Source organism: Diceros bicornis, chromosome 5 (assembly GCF_020826845.1).
Source record: "Diceros bicornis minor isolate mBicDic1 chromosome 5, mDicBic1.mat.cur, whole genome shotgun sequence".
Lineage (NCBI taxonomy): Eukaryota > Metazoa > Chordata > Mammalia > Perissodactyla > Rhinocerotidae > Diceros > Diceros bicornis.
This window is the reverse complement of record NC_080744.1, coordinates 59,575,893-59,603,392: the sequence shown is the minus strand read 5'-3', so window position 1 is coordinate 59,603,392 and position 27,500 is coordinate 59,575,893. Positions and strand designations below refer to the sequence as shown.

General features: G+C 47.9%; 1 protein-coding gene across 2 annotated transcripts; it reads left to right on the top strand.

Moving 5' to 3' along the window:
* Nucleotides 1–3,206: 3,206 nt before the first annotated feature.
* On the top strand, nucleotides 3,207–25,428 carry PARP16 (poly(ADP-ribose) polymerase family member 16). Of its 2 annotated transcripts, none has more exons than XM_058541848.1 (6): nucleotides 3,207–3,916; nucleotides 15,478–15,615; nucleotides 17,900–18,106; nucleotides 20,947–21,118; nucleotides 22,491–22,632; nucleotides 23,968–25,428. In XM_058541848.1, exons 1-6 carry the CDS (start codon nucleotides 3,743–3,745, stop codon nucleotides 24,104–24,106), a joined length of 972 nt encoding a protein of 323 aa, XP_058397831.1. In that variant the 5' UTR covers nucleotides 3,207–3,742; the 3' UTR covers nucleotides 24,107–25,428. The 2 variants fall into 2 exon arrangements, with proteins under 2 accessions (XP_058397831.1, XP_058397832.1); XM_058541849.1 differs by having other exon boundaries at nucleotides 3,208–3,916; nucleotides 23,971–25,428.
* Nucleotides 25,429–27,500: the final 2,072 nt, after the last annotated feature.

Below are 27,500 nucleotides of genomic sequence, written 5' to 3'. Positions count from 1 at the left end.
AATCAACTCAAAATGGATCAAAGATCTAAATGTAAGAGCTAAAACTATAAAACTTGCAGAAGAAAACATGGAGGCAAATCTTCCTGACCTTGAATTTGGCAATGGATTCTTAGCTATGACACTAAAAGCTTGAGCAACAACAGAAAAAATAGATAAATTGGACTTCATCAAAATCAGAAACATTTGTACTTCAATGACACTATTAAGAAAGTGAAAGGCAACCCACAGAATGTGATAAAATATTTGCACATCATATATCTGACAAGAGAATTGTATCTACAATATAAAAAGAACTCTTACAACTCTATAGCAGAAGACAAATAGTCCAATTAAAAAATGGGGAAAGGATCTGAATAGATATTTCTCCAAGGAAGATATACAAATGGCCAAAAAGCACATAAAAAGATGCTCAATGTCATTAGTCATCAGGGAAATGCAAATCAAAACCACACTGAGATACCACTTCACAACCACTAGCATGATGACTAGAATTAAAAAGTCAGTAACAAGTGTTGTTGAGTATGTGGAGAAATTGCAACCCTCATTGCTGGTGGGAATGTAAAATGGTGGGAATGTAAAATGGTGCAGCCACTTTTGAAAATAGTTTGCAGTTCCTCATTCAATTAAACATGCAGTTACCATAAGACTCAGCAATTCTACTCCTAAGTATATACTCAAGAGAAATGAAAACACGTACCCAGAAAAACTTGTACACAAATGTTTATAGCAGCATTACTCATAATAACCAAAAAGTAGAAAAAACCTAAATGGCCATTCACCGACGAATGGATAAAGAAAATGTCGTATATCCATACAATGGAATATTATTCAGCCATAAAAAGGAAAAGGATACATGCTACAACATGGATGGGCCTTGAAAACATTATACTAAGTGAAAGAAGAAGTCACAAAAGACCACATAGTGTATGATTCCATTTATATGAAGTGTCCAGAATAGGCAAATCTAAAGAGATAGAAAGCAGATGAGTAGTTGTTTAGGGCTGAGGTAGATGGGAATATAGGATGGTGATAGCCCAAGTGTACAGGGTTTCTTTCTTTTTTTTTTTGTGAGGAGGACCAGCCCTGAGCTAACATCCATGCCAATCCTCCTTTTTTGCTGAGGAAGACTGGCCCTGGGCTAACATCTGTTCCCATCTTCCTCCACTTTATATGGGACCCCTCCACAGCATGGCCTGACCAGCGGTGCGTCGGTGCGCGCCCGGGATCTGAACCCGCCAACCCCGGGCCGCCGCAGCGGAGTGCACTTAACTGCTTGAGCCACTGGGCTGGCCCCTGTACAGGGTTTCTTTTTCTTTTCTTTTTTTTTTTTTTTGTGAGGAAGATCAGCCCTGTGCTAACATCTGCCAATCCTCCTCCTTTTTTGCTGAGGAAGACTGGCCCTGGGCTAACATCCGTGCCTCCTCTTCCTCCGCTTTATATGGGATGCCGCCACAGCATGGCTTGCCAAGCGGTGCATTGGTGCACCCCCGGGGTCCGAACCGGCGAACGCGGGGCCACCACAGCGGAACGCGCGCACTTAACCACTTTCGCCACCAGGCCGGCCCCCCAGGGTTTCTTTTTGATGTGATGAAAATGTTTTAAAATTGACTGCAGTGTTGGTTGCACATACCTGTGAATATACTAAAAACTATGAAGTTGCACATTTTAAAAGGGTGAATTGTATGGGCTGTGGATTATATGTCAATACAGCTACTTTTAAAAAATAAAAAAAGGTAATCAACACAGTGACATAGGACTAGATAACCCAGCTTGCTCTCTAGAGCTCCTAGACCCTGAGGGTTGCATCCTCAGAGGCCTTTCCATGCCCCCTGGGATGTGAGTATTTTTACTGTGATTCTCATTTCACATGTGAGAAAACATATTCAGAGAAGCAAATTTCATGTATTCATCCAACAAACAATGCTCGAGGCCAAGGAGGTGGCCTTGTCTAAGGGCCCACAGTGAAGAAGAGATGGAATGAGGGACGATTCCTATCTCCTGCCCCACTCCTGTGATCTCTGCCTTTCTGGGCCTGAGCTTCAGTAGCCATGTTCCAGTTCCTGGGTCCCATGAGGCCTCCAAGACTTTGGGGGAACTAGGGGCCTTGTCTGAGAGCCTTATGGCTTTTTGGTGCTTCTGGACCAGTCCAGGCCTCACAGCAATCAGAGGTTTGATGTGGATTTCTGGGAGCAGCCTGCACTCATTGCCTGCCCTGGAAAGCTCTGTGGTGTCTGGGGGTCTAGTCTTGCTCTGCCTTCCAAAGTCATACATACAATCCAATGGCATGGACCACCTCTCCTCTGAGCCCAGGGCTCAGCTCGTCTGGTGTGGAAGGATGGGAAGTTCCTCCTTTAGAGGATCCTGAGGTGTGGGGGTGTGGGCAGGGTAGTGAGGGGCTTCTTGGTCTACAAATTCAGCAATGACCTGTGCTTCGATTTCCATGTGACCACGAGGCCAAACTGTGGGGTTTTCTCTAATGGAGTTCTGAGTAGGGAGAGAGGATGGGAGTCTAGTTCCTTCCCTCCTGCACACTTGGGTCAATGCTCCCTTCTGCCCTCCCCCATTTCTTGTCTCCGAGGGCTCTCTTTCAGAGAAGGCCGCGAAGGAGGATCTTGGGACATCTTGTCTGAGAGCCCAGAGACTTAAGCAATGCTGAGAATTCCCGAGACTGAAAGGCGGAGGAAAGGTCTTTCGGTTTTCAGATCTGGATGTGAATCTCAGATTCACCCCGTCTGGCTGTGGGACCTTGGGCAAGCCTTGCAGCACTCTAAGCCTCAGTTTCCCTGGGTGTAAATGGCTCCTTCTGTGCAGCCAGTTTTGGAGGGAAACGATTCAAGAGGGAGGCAGTAGGTAGCAGCAATTCCCCAGGCGAGCCAAGCAGGCCCAGCCCGCGGAGCTGGGACAAAGGCAAGCCCAAGGGCGGGTCAAAAGGGCGCCTGGGTCAGTTTTTACTGCGAGGATGCCACGCAGCGGCGTGGGTGACTGCACCCGGGCGCACACCTCGCATCTCGGGACCATTCCGGTCGGCATGGGCGGGCACAACCTGCACCGGGGAGGGCGTGGGAGCGGGAAGGGGCGGGCCCTCGGCGGGGCTGGGAGGAGCGCGGCGCTGCGTGGGGAGCGCGGCAGTCGGGAGGGGAGGTAGGCCGGGGCGCGTGGCGGGGCGCGGGAGTCTGTGCGGAGGGCAGGGCGCCGCGAGCGGTAGTGCGCGGCTCGCGGAACGCAGGCAGCGCCGAGGGCAGCGGGGGAGCGCCGGGGCTTCGGCGGCTACGGCCGAGGGCGGGACAGGAAGGCACGGCGGCGCCGCAGCCTCGCCCGGCGCGCGGAGGAGCTTCTGCCCGCGGTCCCTCCTGGGGGCTCACCCCGCCCCAGGCGGGTGCAGAGGATACGTGTTAGCACGTTCCTGCCGTTGTCGTCTCACCCCATGTCACAGCCCCTCTTCCAGGCCTGGGACCCCCGGCCCCATTATCCCCAGGCCCAACCCCGAGCGCTGACCTGGCCAGGTCCCTCTCCTCCTCCGGCCGGTCTGCCCGGACAGCGAGGGCCACGGCCCGGAGCCCCGCAGAAGACACTCGTCAGCACGTTCTCACCCCTGTCATCTCGTCCCTCTGCCTAGCTCCACCCCAGGCCTGGGAACCCGGCCCCCTTTGGCCCATTGTCCCAGGGCCCAGTCCGGCCGACTGCAGGTTTGGCCCTCGCCCCTGACCGGCGCGTGTCCCCTGGCAACGCACGGAGACCCGGGATGCAGCCCGCAGGCAGGGCGGCCGTCAGGGAGGCGGCGGGCCGCGATCTGCTGGCCGCCGACCTCCGGTGCAGCCTCTTCGCCTCGGCCCTGCAGAGCTACAAGCGCGACTCCGTGCTGCGGCCCTTCCCTGCGTCCTATGCCCGCCACGACTGCAAGGACTTTGAGGCCCTGGTGAGTGCGCTTTTACCCGGAGCTGTCCACTGTGTCCTGGGACACGTGGCCTCTGGAACCCGTGTTAGTAAATATGCCAGCCCCTAGACTTTCCATTCCCAGCCTGGCCTTAGGGACGGTTCCATGAACTAAGAACACTCCTGACAGCCTAATGTTGACACTCCAAAGGCACTTGGTGGCTGCTTCCTCTTGTTAATGACAAGTGACTCCCAGGACTGAAGTGAGGAATTCAGTAGTTGCATAGGCCACCACAAAATTTCCTAGTGTGACCAGCAATAGGGTGTTGATCTAAATCAGCTGATTCTGCTAAATAGGAAGTTATCCATCCCTTTGCAAATAATTAGACATCGAAAGTCAAAGCTACCCACAGCTCAATCTTCAGATGAAGAAACATATGGCAGTACTTTTATAAATTGTAACATGCAGTACACATGTGAGCTGTTATTTCTGATGATTCACAAGGCGCTTAATTTCTTGCAGAGTTTACCTCAGGGTCAGCATTCCAGTCAGATATCAATTATCATTTTACGTAATCCAAGTGTTTGGAGTTACCTAGAAAAATATAATTTACCAAAGTTGATTTTGTAAGAAATAGAAAAGTGAAATAGCCTGTAATCATTAAAGACATTGCATTAGTAGTCAAAGATTTTCCCTCAAAGAAAACTCTGGACCTAGCTGGTTCCATTGTTGAGTTCTGCCAATCACTGAGGGAATAAGTAATTTCAGTTTTGCACAAATTCTTCCAGAATATTGAAAAAGAGGCTAGTATAACTTTGGTACTAAATCTGATAAGGATGATACAAGAAAAGAAAATTATAGGCCAATGTCACTCATGAGTATAAATGTAGAAATCCTCTATAAAATATTAGGATCCTGAATCTAGCAATGTATAAAAAGAATAATTCCTCATTAACAGATTGGGTTTATCCCAGGATGCAAAATTAGTTCAACATTAGAAAATCAATGTTATGAACCACATTAACAGATTAAAGGCGATATTTAGAATCAAGAGATGTTTAGAGTGATCTCCGATGAGGTGGTCAGTGTTGGGTTCCCTCTTTGCTGTCATTCCCAGGAGGTAAAAGTACAAAGGCCCAGCCTCCTGGCCCCCACCTGGTCCACTGCAGCCCAGGTTAGGGATGTGTTGAGGGCACCTCAGGCCTTGACCACCAAGCACAGGCATTTCGAAGAAAGAGGCCAGCCAACTGACTTCCCCCATGGTTTATTCTGCAAATTCAGATATTCAGTTTTGTGGGTTTGTAATCAGAGCCTTGGGGATGAAACTTCGCTCAGTTTTGTCAACAGATATTTATGGAGCTCCTGCTCCTGTGGTCTAGATGCTGAGAATACAGAATTACAGACCCAAGGAGAGGTTAACAGTGTGCTCAGCTATACCATGGGGTAAGACCTATACATACAACATGGAAGCCCAGAGCCGGGACCCCAGCCCTTGGCAGTGGGCTGAGGTCAGGGAGCACTAACCAGGGGCAGTGGCTGATGCCATGCTAAGTCCCTAGGGACATGGAGGATTTTTGAGGAGCAGAGAGAAGGAAAGTGGTATTCTAGGAGTAGCAGGATGGGCAGAAAGCCAGGAGCTCACCAAGAATGACAAGTCTGTACTTGAGTGTGGCTGTCATGGGGAGCAGGAAGAGATGAGGCCAACTGGAGCTTGCAGGGTTGGGCATGTCCTGCCAAGATGTGTAGATTTTATGCTTGGGCAGGGGAAGGCATTGGTGAGATCTAGGATGCATTTCTGAAAGACCCCAGTGGTGGTAGGGTGAGAGAGGGATCTGTTTAGGAGGAAAAGACAGAGGAGTAGAGATTGAGGCCAGAGGGACTAAACTCACCAGAGATGGTACCCCACAATGCACTTTATTAATTTTTGCCAAGAAACATCCAAGTGGGCTAGAATGCTCGATGAATTTGCTTTCTGCTGGAAGGTCTTTTTGGCAAACAGACTCAGGTTTGTTTGATGAATATGGGATAAATGCAAAGGGAGTTTGGAATTGTTTTGATTTGTTCATACTTTTTTTTTTGATGAGGAAGATTGTCCCTGAGCTAACATCTGTTGCAAATCTTCCTCGATTTTTGTATGTGGGACACCGCCACAGCATGGGTTGATGAGGGTTGTGTAGGTCTGCACCCGGGATCCGAACCTGTGAACCCCGGGCCTGAAGCAGAGCATGTGCACTTAACCACTACACCACCGGGCCGGCCCCTGTTCATGCTTTTTTAAAATTTATTTTTAATTATGCAAATAATGTTTGAATATATTCTTATTATAAAAAATTGAAATGATACCAGTAAAGTAAAAGTGCCCCTGATAGAACTCACCCTGTCCCACATCCCTCCCCTTGGGTATCAGTGCTCTCAGTTTGGGGCACACCTTTCCTCCCATACCTGTAATCCCTTGGGAGAGCATCGGCTCTTTGGATAGCCCCAAATAGCCACCTCCTCTATAGGGACAGACTGTCCTTTGCATTAGGGCTCATCGTGCCAGTCCTAGACAGTGCACACTTTCTCTCAAGGGCTGCTGGAGAAACACGGACAGGTTCTTACCATCCCATTCTGTAGCCATATTCTTTTTTTTTTGTGAGGAAGATCAGCCCTGAGCTAACATCCATGCTAATCCTCCTCTTTTTGCTGAGGAAGACTGGCTCTGAGCCAACATCTATTGCCAATCCTCCTCCTTTCCCCCCACGACCCCCCAAAGCCCCAGTAGATAGTTGTATGTCATAGTTGCCCATCCTTCTAGTTGCTGTGTGTGGGATGCGGCCTCAGCATGGCCAGAGAAGCGGTGCGTTGGTGTGCGCCGGGGATCCGAACCCGGGCCGCCAGTAGCGGAGCGCACGCACTTAACCGCTAAGCCACGGGGCCGGCCCTGTAGCCATATTCTTTATTGGGCACCATTGTTAGGAAAACTAGCCCAGGCCACACCGATTCTTGGCTGTCTGTAGGCATGGCTTTAATGGGCAGCCTTCCAGGAGAAGGCGCTCACCAGCAGGGCCTGGCATGACCTCTGGAGGCATGCACATGTTCTTTAGAGAAACACATGTTAGGTTTTGTTTTGCTACATGTCACATGAATTACAGAAAAGATGCAGAGAACTTGGCATCTGGACCTGTACCTGACTCAAAGGTTAACTTTTAAAAGGGAATCAGGTCTGAACTTGCCCTTCTTGATCATTTTGTGGTTACCTGATGAAGGAAGGTATGGAGCTGTTAAAAAGTTTCTCATTTCATTTGTTTAGCTAAAAGCACGTGGAAGTAGTTGTGAAACATTGTATCATTTTCAGCCATTTTTAATTAATTTTCTCCACACTATGAGATGTCATCACACACCTGTAACACAGGTGTTGCAGTTTCCAAAAATCAAAGTCCCAAATCATCTCCCAGGTGCCTTGTTTTGAGGGCATTTCTATTCTGAGTCAGCTCTTCGATTTTACACTGGCAGTTCTGGGTATTCTCAGTGCCTCCCTGGAAGGTGCTTATCAGATGTTTGAGGAATCAATTGGGTATGTGCTGATTGCCCAGGCTGAGATGAGAGTTTCTGACCTTGTTCCTTGGGACAAGGGTTGGCTAAGCTCTTATCAGGTCAGAGAATCTGTAGCATTCTTGGCCCTGTAACCCTGACCATTGGCTCCCAAACTTCAGGTTGAGCTATCCCGTGCACAGTTCACATTCCTGAGTCTTTTTGACACAGAATCTTCTCACTGGCGTCACAGCTATAAAATTTTTTGTTTTGTTTTCCCCCTAGAAAACACCATGCCTTGGTTCTCCATTAGCCTGCAGACCCTTTCTGGGTGTGGGAGGTGGGTGGGCATGGCTCCTGTGTATTGATTCAACCCCTTGCCACCCAGTGTACTTGAGGGCCAGCAGCATCAGCATCACCTGGGAGCTTGTTAGACCTGCAGAATTTCGGGCCCCATCCCAGACCTACCCAATCAAGATTTGCGTTTTAACAAGATCTCTAGGCGTTTGTGAGAAGCACTGCATTTAGCCTACGCTGTGCCCATCCACTGTTTTGGGGGCCGAACTGCTCTAATTGATTCTCCTGGTTTTGGTCTCTGTCTTGTACTGTCTAGACAAGCTGATTCCTCAATGTCTGGGTTAAAACGTGAATAAGCTTCTCTCTGTCCTGACTGCAGGGTGTGCCTGCCCTCTCCATGCCATCCCCCTCTTTGTCCAGGCAAACGCTCCTTCATCCTTTAAGACACAGCTGGAACCTCATCTTATTCTGTGCCCCCACTCCCAGCAGTTAGGAGTCCTTCCTCTGGCTTCCTTCACAATTTTAACAAATTTGCTCTTATAAATAATGCTATGATAAACATCCTTCTCCATTAATCAGTGTTCATATCTCTAGTTATTTTCTTGAGATAAATTCCAAAAGGTGAAATTGCAGGCTCAGAGGCTAACAAAGCTTTCTAAGGAAGGCTTTTGGTGTGTATTTCCAGATTGGAAATTGAATATTGACAGTTCCTGGGGGAGAGCAGAGATCATTCTTTACAAGGCTCTCAACCTTGGCTTGCACTGGAATTACCAGGGAAGCTTTAAAAAATATTGATGTCACGGGGCCGGCCCCATGGCCTAGTGGTTAAGTTCTGTGCGCTCTGCCTCACTGGCCTGGGTTTGGTGCTACTCTACTCGTCAGCGGCCATGCTGTGGTGGTGACCCACATACAAAATAGAGGGAGATTGGCACAGATGTTAGCTCAGGGCGAATCTTCCTCAAGCAAAAAGAGGAAGATTGGCAGCGGATGTTAGCTTAGGGCGAATCTTCCTCAGCAAAAAAAAAAAAGTATTAAAAAAATTTGGCATGTTAGAAAAAAAAAATTGATGTCTGGGCCCCACCCCTAGAGATTTTTATTTAATCCGTCTGAGGTGGAGCCTGGGCATTGAGATTTTTTGTTCATTTGCAGAGAATATGTAGTTTTAAAATTTTCCTATTGATCATTTTCATGGGCACCCATCTATGGGTGGTGAGGAAATGATAATATTTAGATTCAGTCTAGTCAATAAATGTGCATTTAGGTACATACTTGATATCTCAAGGTAAAATTCTCAGTCTCTCAGATTACCTTTTAATTCCCTGCTCTCAAAGATGGTATCTGAAGAATGAGGGGGAAAAAGTATATAAATTTAAAAAGATATGGATACAGACATAGATATAATGTAATGTGACCGTTGGTGGGTATGTGGCTAGAAAGATGTCTCAGCCTATGGGATGGTTATGTGGAGGACCAGGGTGGGATCATTCTTCCAAGACAAGCCACCTCCTCTCTTGCCAACCATCCCAGGAATGCAGGCCTTTCCTCAGATTGGGGAGCAGTAGAGAGGGAGATTTGATTAATAATAATAATATAGTCCCTAACACTTACACAATACTAATTGCATTTCCTGGCACTCTTCTGAGCTGATTCTATGTGCAACTCATTTAATCTTCCTAGCAGCTCTGTTATTATCTCTGTCACCATCAGCTCATCAGTATATGTGCTGGTGGCAGACCACCAGGTGATGCCAGCGTGTTGCCAGGGTGGAGACTACTCCTTTCTAGGGTCCCCACGATGACTCTGTTTGTGATAAGAACTCTTGTAACGTAGACTCTCACCCCCTATCTGTTTTAATAAATCTGGATTTTCATACCTGAGGTTTGTGCAAAGCAAGGTGTACCTGTATGTAACTGTGGTGTCCACCTTTCCCACCTTCATCTCTGCAGCCCCCCAGCTCCACCCATCCCGCCCACCTCACTGTTCCAGGTGTCGCTCTGTCTGTCTGGTCCCCGAGGCTAGTCACCTTGGCTGTACCTTTGGTTCATTTCCTTCTAGTACCTCCAACCACATCTAGTAATCATGACCTCTGGCATCTTACTAGACAAGAATTTGTTTCAGATGTTCTTTCTTGCCTGCTGCCAGCCCTTCTAGGACAACATTGCTTCACATTTAAACCTGAGTATCCGCACCTTTTCCTGGTGATAAGAACCACCTGTGGCAACTGCTGTAAACACAGATTCCTAGGCCACCTACTCAGAGATTGTGATCTGGGTGGTTGCAAAGTGTCCACTGGGCTGTCCTGTCACCTCCTGACTCAAAGCAAGGAGAGTGAGTTGTCTCCTTCCAGGGTCGTTGGTCCTCTCTCTCCTCTGCTGGTTCCCTGCCCTTGGTCTCTCGGTCACTCAAACCACCTCTTTCCTAGAGACTTCCTTTCTCAAGCCCCTGTGACTGCCAGCACTGCCCATCATTCAGGCCCAGGCTCCCCAGCCACTTCAGCTGAATCCTTCCTTGTTCCCCAGAGCAGAGGCTGTGAAAGTGTGGTCTGTGGGCCAACAGGTTTTGTTTGTCCTCTAGCCTTTTAGAAATTGGGAAATTAAAAAACCTCTAGCCTTTTAGAAATTTGGGAGATTAAAAGACCAAACCAACCAACCAAACAAAAAAACCCAGCTTACTGATTTCTTTTTAAAACAAGAAAAAATTCTGAGGCTCTGTAGCCTGGATGGAGGTCACCCTTGGGCAGAAACCAGCTGGAACTGGAACTGGGGGGTTGGTGGCTGGGACCTTTGCTAGGCCGGGGGTCTCCAGTTCAACAGAGTCCTTCCCACTCTTTCCTAGACTCCCCCCTTACTCATTTTCATCATCTCTCTGGCCCTGGGGGCATTTGAGCCTGGGACCACCTTTTGGGACAGGCGCTGTTCACTTCTCTACCTCTTGGCCATGCTCTTTCCCACTGGGAGTGCTTTCTCTCTGCCTCTTAAAATCCTCCCCATCACTCCACGTCCCACTCCCATCCTACCTGCCCTGTAAACCTTTCCCTCTGCCTTTCCCCTACAACCTCCAGAAATGCCTTCCTTCCTCCTGAACACTTATTTTCCTCAAGTCGATGGTAAGAGCCTTCCACTGTCATGAGCCATGGTTCATAACTCTTGTCTAGATGGAGGGTTTTCTATTTCCTGACCCCGCTCCGTACCACACGTTTCATATATCTCTCTCCCTTCCTTTGACAGAGCTTAGGCACAGCCAGTACCTGTCTTGGTTGTGTGTATTATTTGGGGGGATAGGAGACTCTGGAAACATACCTGAAGCTTCCCAAGCAGCCTCTTAAACTTCTGCTAGAATTGCTCCTTTGGGTTAAAATATTTAGTCCGTTATAAATTTCTCCATTGATTTGGTAGGAGAGAATCACAGAGAATGGACTCTGGAGTCAGGCCACCTGGCTGCATGTCCCTGCCCTGCCACTGAATAGCTGCACAACCCTAGGCAAGGTGCTTAACCTCTCCAAGCCTCAGTTTCCTCCCCTTTAAAATAGGTTGTTGAGGGGTCGGCCTGGTGGTGTAGTGGTTAAGTTTGTGCACTCTGCTTCGGTGGTCCGGAGTTCGCAGATTTGGATCCCGGGTGTGGACCTATGCACCGCTCATCAAGCCGTGCTGTGGAGGCATCCCACATACAAAATAGAGGAAGATGGGCACAGATGTTAGCTCAGGGCCAATCTTCCTCAGCAAAAAGAGGAAGATTGGCAACGGGTGTTAGCTCATGACCAATCTCCGTCACCAAAAAAATAAATAAATAAAATAGGCTGTTGTGAGAATAAAATAAGATGACACGTGCACAGCAGTTAGCCCAGTGTGTGGTACGTGATAAGGCCTCAATAAATAGTAGCTGTTACTGTCTCGTTCTGAACTTCATGCTGGGTTCTAGGCTGGCTGCTGGGACTCCAGGGTTCATAAGATGTGGTTGGCCCTCAGAAAGTGTTTGTCAGAGAGTCAAGTACCAATGTGAGATTCCGTGTAGAGCACGGGGGAGCACAGAGGTTGTGTGTGGTCAGCGACAGGGGAGCTGACTTTAGTCTGGCCTTGGGAAGACTGAGTGGAATGTCGTGCTGGGCAGCTGCAGAAGCACAGAGGAGCAGAGACATAGGGCAGTTGAGGAACAGCATGGGGGGAAACCAACGGGAAGTTTGTGGCAGAAGGTGCTGTTAGAGAGGCCAGACCAGATTATGAAGGGCCTTTTTGGGGGAGGGTTGCTAGATTTAGCAAATAAAAATATAGGCCACTTAGTTAAATTTGAATTTTAGATAAGCAACAAATAATTTTTAAAGTATAAGTATGCCCCAAATATTGCTTGGGTTATACTTATACTAAAAACATTTATTTTTTTGTTTATCTGAAATTCAAATTTAACTGGGCAAACTGTATTTTATCTGGCAACCCTACTTGTGTGCCTGGTCCCCAAAAGGCCCTACTAAAATGCAGACAGATTTTGGTCGCAAGAAGAAGAATCCTATTAACTTGGAGCAGATTTATTTTTCAGAGTAGCTTGAAAAGTGAAATGGGACATAAGGAAGGTCAGTTGAAGGGCTCAAGAGTGTGGACAAAGAGGGCAGCCCACAGGACACACAGGGGCCCTGTCTGGGCAGGCAGCAGTGGGACAGCACGAGCCCTGGAAGAGCACTGGCCCCAAGGGGGCTCAGGCGAGGACTTGGGGGTCCAGCTCAGAGCTGGGAGGAGTGTCTCCCATTTCCCCAGACTGAGGCCCTGAAAGGGCCCTGGCTTAGCTGACTGGCCTTCTGTGGGTCTCCCTGCGCCCAGGTCTGGGCTACTGGGAGCACTGCAGCTCACAGGTGGGATTTGAGAATAGGAGTCATGGGAACAGTAATCGTGGGAGAGAAGACTCAGGTCTGGCTCTGGGATAACAGGTGTGGACCAGAAGCAGAAAAGAAGGAATGGGGAAGCCAAGATGAGCCACAGAATGCTGGGGGTGTCCTTTGGACTCTGCAGGCATCAGGCCATGCGGGTGGCCACCTGAGGGTAAACCATTTGGAATGCATCTTCAGGTACCCGCAGTGGCTCCCTGTTGCCTACAGAACAAAGCCCAGAGTCCCCAAGGCAAGTACGAGGCCCTTCACAGGTTGAACTCAAGTCACCTTTTCACTCCTGTTCCTCCTGGAAACCCCTCCCCTACACTCTATGCTGCAGTGTCACAGAATCACCTGCAGTTAATGATGACAACAATCACGGCAGTCCCACTAACACTAGAGTACAGGACTTAAGACGTTCCTGGTGCTCTAAGCACTGTACTGTTTAACTTGATTAACCTTCACAGGGATCCCGTGAAGTGGCTACTAATAAGATCCCAATTATGTATTGGAGGAAACTGGGCCACAGGAGGTCACACAACTCACCCAGGTTACACTGTGACTGGGGGAAGTGAGAGCCCAGGTTTGGACCTGGGCTGCCTGGGAGGAGAGCCTGCATGATTCACCATGTCGCCACCCACTTCCCTGACTACACGCTGCACTTTCCTGCTTCTGGCCTTTGCATGTCAAACCCAAGTCACACAGCACCTCCTCTGCGAAGTCCTGACCACCCCTACCCCCAACCCCTAACCAACAGGAGTCCTGAATTTTCCCCTTAGTAGTTTGTATCCATCTTTGTTATGACAATGAATAGGTTTAAGTCATAATTATTTACCTTTCTGCGCCCCCGACTGTGTAGCACCAACACTGTGGAGCATTTACACGTCCACACGTCCATGGTTTTTTTTTTGGGTGCGGGGAGGTAAGGAAGATTGGCCCTGAGCCAATATCTGTTGCCAGTCTTCCTCTTTTTGCAGAGGAAGACTGGCCATGAGCTAACATCCGTGCCCATCTTCCTCTATTTTGTATGTGGGACGTGGCCACAGCACGGCTTGATGAGCAGTGTGTCAGTCCGTGCCCGGGATTTGAATCTGCGAACCCCGGGCCGCCAAGGTGGAGTGCTCGAACTTAATCACTGCGCCGCCCCTCCCCCCCCTTTTTAATTGGATCCTCACTGATGCTCCATGAGGCACGTAGAGAGAGTTTTATTAGAAGTCTGAGGCTATTAATTGAATCTTTGGAAACAGACAGGAAGAAAGCAGCCCTGAAATGTTTCTGATTTTCAGCTACAGAGTTAAGATATAAAACCCCTAAGGTCAGCAACAGTCAACTTTCTAGAGAAATGGAAAAAGAACCAGTGGTACTCATGAAGTACCAACTACATCCCTAGCAAATGTGTGTGTGTATGTGTTGTCCGGGGAGAAATATAAGCAAGAAAAGAAATGGACAGGTATGGACCAGGCCCTGAGATTCTGCTACCTTCTTTAATCTTCCCAACAACCCAACGTGGAGATAGTGGGGTTTCCGTGTTAGAGAGGAGATCGAGGCTCAGCCAGGTCCAGTGCCTTGCCTAAGGAGCAAGGATTCAAATCGAGATCTGTCTGTTCTGTCCTCTACATCCAGGAAAGAGGAGAATTAAAAAACACAAGACAGTCTTTGGCCTCCAGGCATCATAGCCATACTGAGGAGAGAGGATTGGGGCTGAGTGCTTTAGGGGTTTAGAGGAGAAGGGTGCCTGGGTTGGTAGAGATGGAGGACGGGGCATTCCAGGGGACTGAGTGAGCAAAGCTTGGAGGTGGTACAACCCAGGGCATGTTCACAGACGACACAGTGTCTTAAATGCCATGCTGGAGAGATTTGGCTTATAGTCAGTTGTAATTTCTGAGCAAAAGCTACAGAAACCTTGTAGCTATCTGTTAGTCCAGGTCCCCAGTCTCTTGTCAGAAATCCTGGCACCAAATGTGTTTCAGAATTCAGATTCTGCCTGATTTTACAAAAGTAATAATGTGCTGCAGTGACACAACTAAACTGTCCGACTCAGATGCCTGTCGCAGGCCACACTGGAACCAGCCTAAATCCGAAGGCTCTAGGACAAATCACGGCCCACAGCAGGGTAGTGTCAGGCATTTTGTTTCTGCAGAAGTCCTTGCACAGTCCAGCAGAGGTCCAGGGGCTAGTCTATGTCCCCCAAGAGTGACAGCTCAAATGTGAGGAAATGAGAGTCATGTCGGGTGGGTGCGGGCCGTGCTCTGGCCTAATGAAGCCCATGTTTTCTCTTGTAAGGCAGGTCTCTCTCGTAAGAAGGCCATAGACATGGCTGCCAGGGTCCTCACAAAAGTGAGGTGACAAAAGTCACCACACTCAGGAAACCCCAAACTGTGGACTCCCCACTCGGAGCTTCTTCCAGCCCGGATGCGGTTTTCTATTCTGGGTCATTTTTCCCATAAGTGTTGCCTGGTTATGTATGTAGTTGCCATGCTACCTTATCCTGTCTCCAGGGAAGCAGTTAACAGGTTAATGATGGTCATTTTCTCATGCTGAAGGGACAGGGCTTTGTCCCCTTTACCCTAAATCCTCTTTACCTACACGTGTATGTTCCATGTATTTGGTAACACCTCCAGCAAGTTGAGCCCTTCCTCAGACATTATATTCCTGCAGCAAAATGCATCAATAGTAACATGAAGTGGGATAAATAAAGATTAATTGAATCAGCCTAGGTCAGGGTTTGTAGCAAATGAGTTACAAAACAGCCTTTCAGTGTTGGGAGCTTTTGGCATTGAATATTATTTGGAAAGGGGATTGTTGACCTGCGCGTTTCCCTACTCAGGAAATTCCCTGGTCATGAAAAAAGTGCAGGTCGCCTGCCTTACCACTAGAGGGCCCCTGGTTATCGTTTTTGTCCGGGATCCTTGCTAATGGAGGTTTTTCCTCACTTCAGCTTGCAGATGCCAGCAAGTTACCCAACCTGAAAGAACTTCTCCAGTCCTCTGGAGACAAAGACAAACGGGCCTGGGACCTGGTGAGCTGGATTTTATCCTCAAAGGTCCTGACAATCCACAGTGCAGGGAAGTCAGAGGTGAGACTTTAATCTGTAGGATCACAGATTCCTAAGGCTGAGGGGCTCTGGGGCTTTCTTGTGCACCAGGATGACCTGGGCAGCTTGTTGAAAATGCAGATTCCTGGACCTTGCCCTCAGAGATTCTGATTCTGTGTCTGGAGTGGAGCCCAGGAACTTGTACACCAGCAGTGCAAAGCTGCGTTCTCCCACTTCCTAGCGGTGTGACCTTCAGCAGGTTACTGGGTGCATTTCAGCACATCAGTTTCCTCATCTGTAAAATGGGGATAATCATATACTTCCATCAGGCTGTGAGAACTGAATGAATGTTCTCACTTGGAACGATGCCTAAGGGCATATGCTGAGGGCTTGGTAAACGTTGGGTATCACAAGCACCCCAGGTAATTCTGATAAGGGTGGGCCCTTGACCACACCTTAAGAAATTTTGGCCTAGTCCAGTTGTCAGGAAACAGAGAGGCAGAGCCTAAGGTAGTGGAAAACCTTAGGCTCTGGGTTCAAATCCCACTTCCATCCATTATTGAATCTCCTTTTCCCCATTTGTAAATTGAGAATATTAATAGTTAGCTCAGAGGGGAGCTGTGATAGAATATGTGTCACCCCCAGTACAGTTTCTGGCACAGACCAGACACTCCATAATTTGGCTTTGCTTGTCTGGCTGGGATCTTCCAGGGACAAGCTGGGATGACAAGGAGCAGAGGGTAGGACTGGCAGATCCCTGATCTGGTGCTCTTTCCTCTGAGTGGCAGCAGGGGTTTATCTATGCTGTTCTCCACTTAATTAATCATTTTTAATTCAAGAGCATTCAATTTTACAAGCTCTTGCTAAAGACAAAAATCCTCCTTAGGTGGCATAGAATTTGGTGTCCTGGATTCTGGGGTCTAGGGACATCCATCTGTGTTGGATGGTAAAGTAACTTAAAGAGCCATGGAGTGGGAGTTAGGAGACCTATACTCAGGTCCAAGCTGGGCTGCTAACTCCTAGATGATCTCTGGGTTTCACTTTTGTCATCTGTTAAATTGAGATTCATTCATTCATTCATACCTCACATGGGCATCAAGCACTTACTAGATGTTGGGTGTTGTAGGTAAAGTGGATAAGGCAATGGCTCCTTGACTTTTGATTATGGACCAGTTAAATTCCATTAAAACATGGAATGTTGGCACCCAGGATTATCAGCTTTTTATTGTGCCCAAGTAAGGACATTAGCCTACCATGTGTCATCATTTTATAAATGATCTCATAATAAAGGACAGTTCTTCCAAAGAAAGGCTTATGGCAACCTTATGTCAATATAAATATATCTGTTATGTTGCCCTTATTCTTCTTCTTTAATCATAACCCAGGGAAAACTTCACCACAGACTGGCTTTAGTCTGTGACTCACTGTTTGGAAATCACTGAAATGATGTGGTCTCTGTCCTGAGAGAATAGTTGCCCTTTAGGAAGGAGTTTACCCTTCTGTATCAATCAGCTTTTGCCACATAACAAACCATCCCCCAAACCTAGTGGCTTAAAACAACATTGATGGTTTCTTATGATTCCATGGGTTGGTTGGGTGGTTCTTCTGGGTGGGGCTGGCTTGCCTGGGGCTGGATGATCTAGGGTGGCCTCACTTACATGTTTGGGGCTTCACCTGGGATGGCTGCTGGGTTGGGGCCTTCCTCTGTGAGGCTCTCATCCTACTGAAGACTAGCAGGGCTTGTTCACATGGCTGTGAAGGGTGAAGTGTTCCCAGCAGCAGACAAGGAAAGGCAAGCCCTTTCCAAGTGTCTGTCTGCCTTATGTTTACCAAGGTCCCATTGGCCAAGGTAAGTCACATGGCCAAGCCCAGATTCAAGGGGCGGAGAAGTAGACTCCACCTCTTGATGGAATCTAGGTGGAATTCCACCTGCAAGGTCACATTGCAGAGGGGTGAATGGATAGGGATGGGAGCAAAAGTTTGTGGCCATTTTGCAATTGATCATACCTTTCTACCTCCTGAGATTATTGTAAAGATGGAATGCAGGAAATAGATGTGAAAGTGTTATGAAAATTAGAAGTGATCTTTAGTTAGAAGGAGCAATTCATGCTTCTCAGCCTACTGTAGGGAAAAACATTATTAGAGGAAAGCAGTTTGAGCTATAAGCTCTGAGCTTCTTTATAAATTGATGTCTTTATTCTCATGAAACCAGTTTTCCTCATGAGCAGAGCCCATAGGAGTTAAGCCCAAGGCTTTAGGAGGCCATTTTGGCAGCACATTTTACCAGCTTCCCGAGTAAAATTGCAACTCCCTACATGTTTTCAAGTTTGAAAAGATCCAAAAGCTGACTGGTGCCCCTCACACGCCTGTCCCCGTGCCGGACTTCCTGTTTGAAGTCGAGTACTCCGACCCAGCGAACGCCAAATTTTATGAGACCAAAGGAGAACGAGACCTAATCTACGCCTTCCACGGGAGCCGCCTAGAAAACTTCCATTCCATCATCCACAATGGCCTGCACTGCCACCTGAACAAGGTGGGGCCTAAGCCTGCTGAGACTGGGGTGTGTGTGTGTGTGTGTGCAGGGGGGAGTTAGAATCCTGGGGAGTTTGCTGGTGGGGGTGGGGGCATAGGTTCACTAAAGCCTTGCCACTCAAAGTGCGGTCTGCAGACCAGCCCCAGCAGCAGCAGCACCTGGGAGCCTGTGAAAATGCAGAATCTTGGGCCCACCCTAGATCTTCTGCATCAGAACCTGCATGTTAACAAAATCTCCAGGTGATTCCTATACTGATTACAGTTTGGGAAGCATCGATTTAAAGATGGTTCTCAACCTTGGCTGCACATTTAGAATCACTTGGGGAGCTTTTAAAAATCCCATGCCTGCTTGCATCCCAGACCAATTAAATCAGAATCTCTGGGAGGGGGCCCAGACAGCAGAATGCTTTAAAATCGCACCAGGTGATCCCAGTGTGTGGCCAGCTCTCTATTCAGCAAGGTCCCTGGACCAGGGGCATTTGCATCACCTGGGAGGGTGTTGGAAATGTGGAATCTCAGGCCTGTCCCATCCATCAGAAATCACACTCTAACAAGCTCCGCAGGTGATTCATATGCACGGAGAAGGTTGAGAAACAGTTCCCCGGGGGACACGTCAACAGAGTCGGCCCTTGAGAAGTTGAGACTTGTGCCCAGGAGAGCTCCTTTCCCACCTTTTTTAGGAGTCAATAGTGTCAACCACCCCTTCCCTGCTGGCACTTATTTTGCCCCTCAGTGAAGTGTAAGAGGAAGAGTACAGACGGGAGCCATAAAGACCACCGTGGCAGCTTTGCGGCCTGGGCAAATTTACTTAACCTCTCTGAGCCTCAGTGTTCTCATCTGTAAAATAGCACGCTATTACCCACTTTCTGGTGTGCGGAGAGGATTAAAACAGTTCATCTATGCAAAGGGCTCTTCCCCTATTAGGCACCAAGGACACAGTAGCTGCTCTTATAGGCTGATGGAGAGGGAATCTGGGGGAGTTGGGGGGCCGCAGGCCTTTCCCCAGGCGTGGCAGCATCTGCCTTGTCTGAGGAGCTGGCTCCCTGAGCCACGGGCTCAGCTGTGGCTGAGGCAGCCCCAAGGCTAGCAAGACTTTCCCAACACTGCTGCATCTGATTAGTGCAGTTGGGTTTATGCTGAGGATGACGGGCGTGTTTACACTGGCTCTCAACTTATTATTACGGCCAGGCTACTGGAATCCGGGACCTCCACTTCATACCAGAGCTGGCTAGAGAAGCTGCCTGCAGATTATAGTCCTGTCTTTACTTCAGTGCCCCAGGAAGTTTGCTGCTAAGAAGCATCTCATAAGAGTCTTTTGGTAAAAGGGATGCTCTTCCGGCCTCCTCTGTCTGAGTTTTCAGTGAGGGACTTGCTTGAGGGAACCCACCTGCCAGGTGAAGCTGTGAGATTGTTTTCATGGTAGAGATACCCCAAGTCTCCCACTCTTGTGCACCTCTGTTCATGGCAGCCTTGCAGCACGAGGTTCTCGAGTCTAGGGAAGGGCATATACCCGGCAGCCATAAGTGGAGAATGGATGTAGGGTCAGCTCAGAGGACACCTAGTGTCCTTGGAAAAGGTCTGTGTCAGCTTTTGAGAGATGGGGACACTGCCTAACCTAGCAAGGGGCTTCCCAAAGACCAAGCAAATGCTTGTTTCATTTCCCCTAAGCTTCATTTAATCAGTTTGGAATCGTGGAAGCCTAGTGCCACTAAATAGGCCATTTCTCAATTTACAAGCATAGGATGTTTGTGAGCTGTTTGAGCCCACTTCTCATCTCAGATACTGATACAGTGGCTCGAGAATAGCAATTGAATTTCAACTCAAATGTCAAATTCCATTCATTGGTAGCAGCTACCTGGAATGTTGTGTTGAGCGGGATTCTGAGTCAGTGTGAATGAATGCTATGATTGATATTTTTATGTTGGCCATCCTGGTTGATTATTAATGTCTACCATGGGCAAAGGATGTGTTTGCCATGCCTGCCGTAAGTTCAACTTATGGGTATTTCACCTGAGATCCTTCTCTCTCACCTGGCATACTTCCTCATGGAGGGCACCTACCACCAGGGAGCTGCCTCCTAGATTTTTGGACATTTTCTTGGTCAATGCCAACACAAAGAGTACAACTTACCCGGCCCCTCATAGAGGCCTTCCTTACTGCATTGCAGTTTCTGGTCTGGGAGATTCATTTCTTTTCCAAGTAATGACTCAGATTACTTCCCCTCTCAAGTGTGATCTCCCTCCCTGTATGTAAGGGTGTGACTTGACTTCTGCAAGCCTGTCACTGTAACCGTGCTTAATGCATTTGTGTAACAGGAATTACTATATATACTGTGACATAAGAGCCTGTGATGGAGTGCCCACCCCTCTCATGTGCCAGGTGTCCTGCTAGATGCTTAATGCTCATTATCTCATTGAATCCTCATCCATGACATTCTGAAGCAGATACTGTTATCACCATTTTGTAGATGTAGAAACTGAGACCCAGACAGTTTAGATAACTTGCCAGGTTGTTGGAGATATAGGCAGGATTCAAACTCAGGTCTGTTTGGACTCTTATACCTGTAGTTTTCTCACTCAACCTTGACCACAGAAACTACTAGTTTGCCAGGCTAATCGGACATATCCACAACCAGTTAACTGTCATCAAATAGGAATGTGTTTAGTAATAACCCTGTGATGATGTGATAGGATTATTTGACCTTATGCCTTTTGCTGGAAAAAAAAGAAACTTGAAAATTTTATGTTTGAAACCCTGTTGAAGAAAGACCTGTGTCGTCTTGCTGTGCCAACTCTGCATTCACCGGCCCTGTTTGTTTTCTCTTGACCTCTGTTGTTCCAGACATCCTTGTTCGGGGAAGGGACCTACCTCACCAGTGACTTGAGCCTGGCCCTCATTTATAGCCCCCATGGCCATGGATGGCAGCACAGCCTCCTTGGCCCCATCCTCAGCTGCGTGGCTGTGTGTGAGGTTATTGACCATCCAGATGTCAAGTGCCAAACGAAGAAGAAGGGTGAGTGAGCACTTGGCCCGGACCTGGGCTGTACAGACTCTTGCCATTGGCCTAGCTTTTGGGTGGAACACCCACTGCATGCCAAGGGAGGGGCTGGGTCAAAAGCAATGTAGGACAGGGGCCTGCCTTCGAGGAGTGAGCAGTCTCCTTAGGGGTTGAACACGCAACGGAAAAGATATCACTTACTACAAGGCGGTGGGTAGAGAGTGCCAGGTGAGGGGGTTGATGAGGTCCACGAGGTGCAGCTCAGAGGAGGGAGCGATCATGGTGGGTGCAAGTGCTCAGGGAAAGCTTTGGGAAGGAGGTGACATTTGATAGACACAAGCGAGTACGTGAGGCCAGAGCATGGGCTCCTTGAGGGCAGGAACTGGGTCTCATTCACTCTTGGGGACCTGTGTCAGCAGGGAGCCTGATACCTACTTGACATCTGATAAATATTTGCTAGACTGAATCTAAAGATGTGTCCAGACCCTGTCCTCCAGGCTACTCTGGTGCATGCCAGAGCCCTCAGAGGATGTGAGGGGCAATTGAGGCATGGGGAATAAATCCCAGGCCCTCCAGGGAGCGAATGACTAGCTGGCCATTTCAGTTCACTCCTCTGCTGTCCCTTAGATCCTTTGCCCTGTTCCCCCTGCTGTTTTGCCCTCAGAGGCAGAAGAGTCACAGAACTGTCATTCTAGTCTCCAGAACTGGCCTCCTGGTTCCACTGAGACAAGGAGAATTGAGAAAACTGTCTGTTCCTGGCCTCTAATGTGAAACAATTAGAATCCCAAGGAACGGGCCCAGGTCTGACGCCACCCTCCCAAACCAGACAGCATGAATATTTGCATTTATAATTGTTAGGAAATTTGCAAGCCGTGACATTAGACATCAAAAACAAGACTTTGCAATGCCTGCTTTCATGCAGCTTTGGCCCCCCCTTTGTTTTTTTGGTAAAGCTTTTTCATGTTATTAAAAGTTTTTGTTTTTTAAACAAGTCTTGGTACAAAGGGTGGAAGATAAGTGTTCTACGAAGCTCGAATCCAGAATGGTTAATGCCTGCAAAGAGACTTGTTTCTGATCCAGTCCTGTTCTTAGAGCCCAGTCCCAGATTCTTGTTTTGTTATGGCCATCAGTCTGCTTCTTCCCTCTGCTTTCCCCACTCAGTTTTTTTCCTCTTGTATCCCTTTCACTTTCCTATTCATTTTTTCCACCTTCTGTTTTTCTGTCGGATTCTCCTGTTTTTTTAGTGCTGCTTCACGTCCACAAACAAGCCATTCCTCAGCCTGCTGGGGCCTCTCCACCCTCAGGACGAGGAGGCTTGACCCATTTCTATTCATAATTTCCTTCGTTTATTTTTGTGTTTCCCCCACCCTTTACTCTCCTTATTCAGATTCCAAGGAGATAGATCGCAGGAGAGCAAGAATCAAACATAGCGAAGGCGGAGACATCCCTCCAAAGTACTTTGTGGTCACCAATAACCAGCTCCTGCGGGTGAAGTACCTGCTCGTGTACTCGCAGAAGCAGCCCAAGAGGTAAGAAGGACGGTCCCCGTGTGTGGTCCAGGAGAACCCCTGCAGGCTGCACAGTATTGGCCTCTTAGTGATCAGCAGCCCCTTTCCTCCAGCCTCAGACCTCAGCTGTGTATCAAGTACATAAAGCACTGTGCTAGACACGGTGACGGGGAGGAATACAGGTGGAATAAGATGTGGTCCTGGCCCTAAGGGGACTGTGTATTCTAGCAAAGAAGATACAGATTTGTGAACACAACATGAGGGACTGACTGAAGCCAGACTGGCTGCCGCAGACCGTGAGGCCCCTTAGCCACTGAGGTTCCTGACTGCAGTCTGAAAGTCGCTGATTAGGTTAAGCTCTGAAGCTGGGATTGTGTGCCACCCAGCTCTGTCACTTCCCACGGTGGCTGTTGAACCACGGCCTGCTCCTCTCTGGACCTGAGATGCTTCACCTTTTTCTCTAAAATGAGGGTGTTAAACCCAACAGCAGAGGAAGCCTTCGGGCTCCTAAGATCCATTGTGGATGCCTCATTCCATCTCAGCAGTGTGGTTGTTGGGGGTATGTACAGGGTTCTCCAGGGTTGGGGTCACTTCAAGATCTTATCACATTGTTGGGGCCCATGGGAGAGCTTCTTGTGGGGGTGAGCAGCATGTCAGACAGGAAAGGGGACTACTTTTAATACTCCCCACTTCTGCTTGTATACACCAGTGGTTTCCACACTTAGGATTTCATAAACTGGTAAAATCCACCCCTTCTTCCCCAAATTTGGGAAATTTGTATAGGTTTCCTGAGTCTGGGGAACATTATCCTTTGGTTTAAAATCATCTGGCTTTTTCTACTTGAAAATTCCATTCCTTCCCACTTCTCCCTGGAGTGTGTCTTTAGTGCACTCTTGGACGGTTTAAGTCATCTCCCAGCGGGCCTAAGAGGATTTCCCCAGCTCAGACTGGTATGTGTACGTGTCTAAAACTGAAAAGACCTTTGCTAAATAACCTGCCACCTGCTGCCGTCTGAGCAGACACCCTGAGCAAGGTCATTCTAGATACCAAAGTCCTACTTAAGAAAAGATGGGTTATAAACGGTACAAGAGGAGCTGTAAAAGAGAAGATTGGGATGAGCTCATTGCATAGCTGTCTTTTTACGTTTAGAAAATGTTCTCGTGAAAGGCGTGTCAGTGCCAGACCAAACAGCCCGAGATTTTTTAAGCAAAGGAGCACTCACAAAGCTTCATTTCATGGCTCACTTGCAGAGGATGAAATTCATCATTTCATCTTCTTTGAGCCAGAAGTTGTTGCATATACTTTAAAAAAAAGTTTTCCTCTTTTTGCTAACATCATTCTCTTTTCCCTCTTAAGCAGGGCTTCAAGCCAGCTCTCCTGGTTTTCCAGCCATTGGTTTACGGTCATGATAGCCCTGTATCTGCTGCTGCTGCTCATAGTGAGTGTCATCAACTCCTCAGCCTTCCAACACTTTTGGAATCATGCGAAGAGATAATCTTTCTGGGCCTGGTGTGGGGGCCACCTCAACCATGTGCCTTATGATAACTTGTTGTGTACCTCCCGTGCCCTTCATCCAGCCAGGTTGAGCCTGGAGGCCAGTTGGGGAACACAGGAAAATTTTCGTATGCCATAATGTATTGATTGCCTTTGATGATACTCCCAGCCATGCTCCGGTCAACGGGGACCACTGGTCCCTCACTCTTAGGTTTCGGGGGAGCCCTCCTGTCTGCTCCTTCCTAACCAGTCCTAGGGAGTTGGCTTTTCTGCCAGGGCCAAAGGAAAAAGTCCTGCTGCATTTAAAAACAAAGTGTCCAAGCTGTCAGTGGTGTGTTTACAATTGCTCCTGGCGGACATTGACCCTTTCTCTAATGCTTTCTGGAAGGCGGGAAATGTGTAGTGGGGACTATAAATCACCAGGCGATTGCCTTGTTTTGACTTGAGACACCCAAGAGGAGCAGTCCTGTTTCTCATAAAAATCGGTGGGGTCGTTTTTGAATTCCATCAGCCTTTGTATGTGAGTGCAAAACATTTTCACAGTTTTCTCAAGTCAACAAACAGCCTTCTGCTCCAGCTGTAACCCCCCTGCTCGTGGATGAGAAAGGAAGGAGTCAGAGACCTGATAAAAAATATGGACTTAGCAATGAGCAACTCAAGTTGGCTTTTTCTAAAAATTACCGACTGCTGATTACAGCTGAAATGGAACCAAATGTTTATTTTCTGATTTTTTAAAAAAAATAGCTATTTGACAAGTGCGTCTTTGTGAGCTGAGTAAAAGGGGAAATTTCTAAACCTAGAGCACGACTTGGGCAGTGTCCACAGCCTCTCTCCTGGCCATGTTTTAGAGAAAGGGGTTTGAGTTGCAGGTCTGCCTCCTGTTCCTGTTCTCACGAAGCTGCCTTGACTGTGGCCTGCCGGCCATAAGCACCACGCCGTAGGCCCTCTATGGGCCGTGGAGACGGAACCCTGCCTCAGTGTGCCACGGATATGCATGGACCGAGCCTCCCTCAGAGGGGTCAGGTCTTTGGGACTCAGCCTGGGCTTTAAATGTGCAGGAAAAGCCTCTGACTGCCCAGAGGGCTGTGGTTCTACTTGCTGTATTCTCTGCCCCTCCTTCCTGCCCCCTTTCAGCCATAATGGAGTCCTGTCTGATTTGGGGAAGGAGATTTCTGTAAAGCAGGGGCAAAGTCATTTTTCTATAATTTGTGAAGTTGTGAAAAAGCCATGATCAGGGTTTTTACATTAAATATGGGAACATTTCAAAAATAATAAATTGAATATTAGAACATTTCAAAAATAATAAAGGTATTTTCCTAATTACCAAGTCGCCTTTGTGACTGCTTTCAGCCTCAGCGCAAGTCTGCTGTGCATGCTCTCTTGCTAAGAATCTTATCCACTCCTTCCTTGTTCAAGGTGGCCGTTTGCTAGAGAGCCTGTATCACCAGGATATCTAGTAGGTGTTGGATTTCTGGTCATTGATATATCAAATGTGAGCGCCTACTGTGTGCCGGGCACTAGAAATAGGAGCGGGACCAAGGTCAAAATGCCCCCACCCTCATGGAGCTGACAGTCTGCAAGGTGGGCAGATGGACAAACATCCTCAGGAGTGAGGTTGGCATTATGTGATATTATAAAGGAGTTTTGGAAAATACTTGGCAAGGAGTCTTGACATGGTCTGGGATCAGGAAATACGGAAGTGACACATGTAGGCACTTTGCATGTACTGATTTCTTTAATCCTTATGACAGATAAGGAATTGCAGTCTCAGAGAGTTTAATAGCTTGCCCAAGGTTATATGGCTAGGAAGTGGCAGAGCTGGGATTTGAAACTGGCAGATTGATTTCATAACCTTCATGCTATACAGCCCCCCTGGGCTCCCAGAAAATGTTCAACTGAAATGTGATGTTCAACTGAAACCTGAAAGAGCCATGGGTGTTAGGCCACGAGGTGGAGGAAGAGTGTTTCAGGCCGTGGGAACGGCACATGCAAAGACCTAGAGTTCTCACTGGAGAAGCTAAAGGCAGGAGGGTCACAAAAGAAGAGGTTATGGTGAGAAATGGGGCTGGAGAGGTGGGCAGGGGCCAGATCATGAAAGACCTTAAAAGCTGTGGGCCAGTGAAAGCCATTAGAGGGTTTTAAGCAAGGAAGTGATATGATCAAATTTGGTTTTCAGAAAAGTCACTCTGACTGGTGGTTGGAAAATGGATTTAGGATTATTTTGAGAATTAAAAGAACTGATACAACAGTGCCCAGCACAGAGCAAGTAGCTGATATGTTTCAGCTGCTGCTGTTATTTTTTTTGGTGAGGAAGATTGTCCCTGAGCTAACATCTGTGGCAGTCTTCCTCCACTTTTGTATATGGGACATCGCCACAGCATGGCTTGATGAGTGGTGTATAAGTCCGTGCCCAGGATCTGAACCTGCGAACCTTGGGCCGCTGAAGCGCAGTGTGTGAACTTAACCACTATGCCACCAGGCCAGCCCCTCAGCTGCTATGATTATTAGTATCATTATTTGTTTTTAATGGCCCAGCAGAGGAAATGAGCATGCAAAGAAGACAGAGCAGCAATGTCCAGAGAAATTGGAGGAAAGAAAGTCTTCCAAGACAGAAAAGTGTTGTGGGAGCCAAAAAGGAAGCCTTGATGAGCAGGGTCAAATGCTGCTGAGCAATCAAAATTGTACCTGAGAAATCTCTATTGGACTTACGAGTTGGAGATCCTTGGTGAACTTGGCGAGAGCAGGTCAGTAGAGTTCAGTGTACAGGATGTGGACTAAGTCCGACTACACAGATGTGAAATGTCGTGCATGGTTTCCAGGGGTTCTTAGGCAGTATTTATTGAAAACCTAGCCCTTTCCTGAGGTTTCTGCCTGCCGCCCCCCCCACCCCACCCCCCCGCCCAAAAAGAGGTAACGCAATACCTCATGTGACTGTGGGGCAGGCACTGAGCTTATGGTGGGGGCATGAGGATGGATGAAGAATGGTCCTGTCCTCCAGGAGCTCCCAGGCTAGTTGGGGGGGGGGTCATCCAACAGGTACATTTTGATATGGGGGAAGGGAATTCCTGGAGTCTAGAGGGTTAGAAGGGGCAGGAGGGAAGAACAGGGTAGGGCACATTGTGACTTTCATGGGCCCTGGGCAATTTTGCCTTCGTGGGCCCCTTCCTCGATAAAAAAATATTTAAAATTATGTTCTATGACTGTGTTGGTATAAAGATGAATATATTATTATTACATACTAAAATGTTCCACTTAAAAACTTATGTTTTTTGCTTCTGATTTTAAAGGAAATTAAAACATTTTTGTAATGTGGACTTTAGGCCCTGTGTCTGCTATGCCTAATGGATGAGTCAGCCCTGGACTATGGTAATGGGGATAGTGTGAGATCTCTGGGT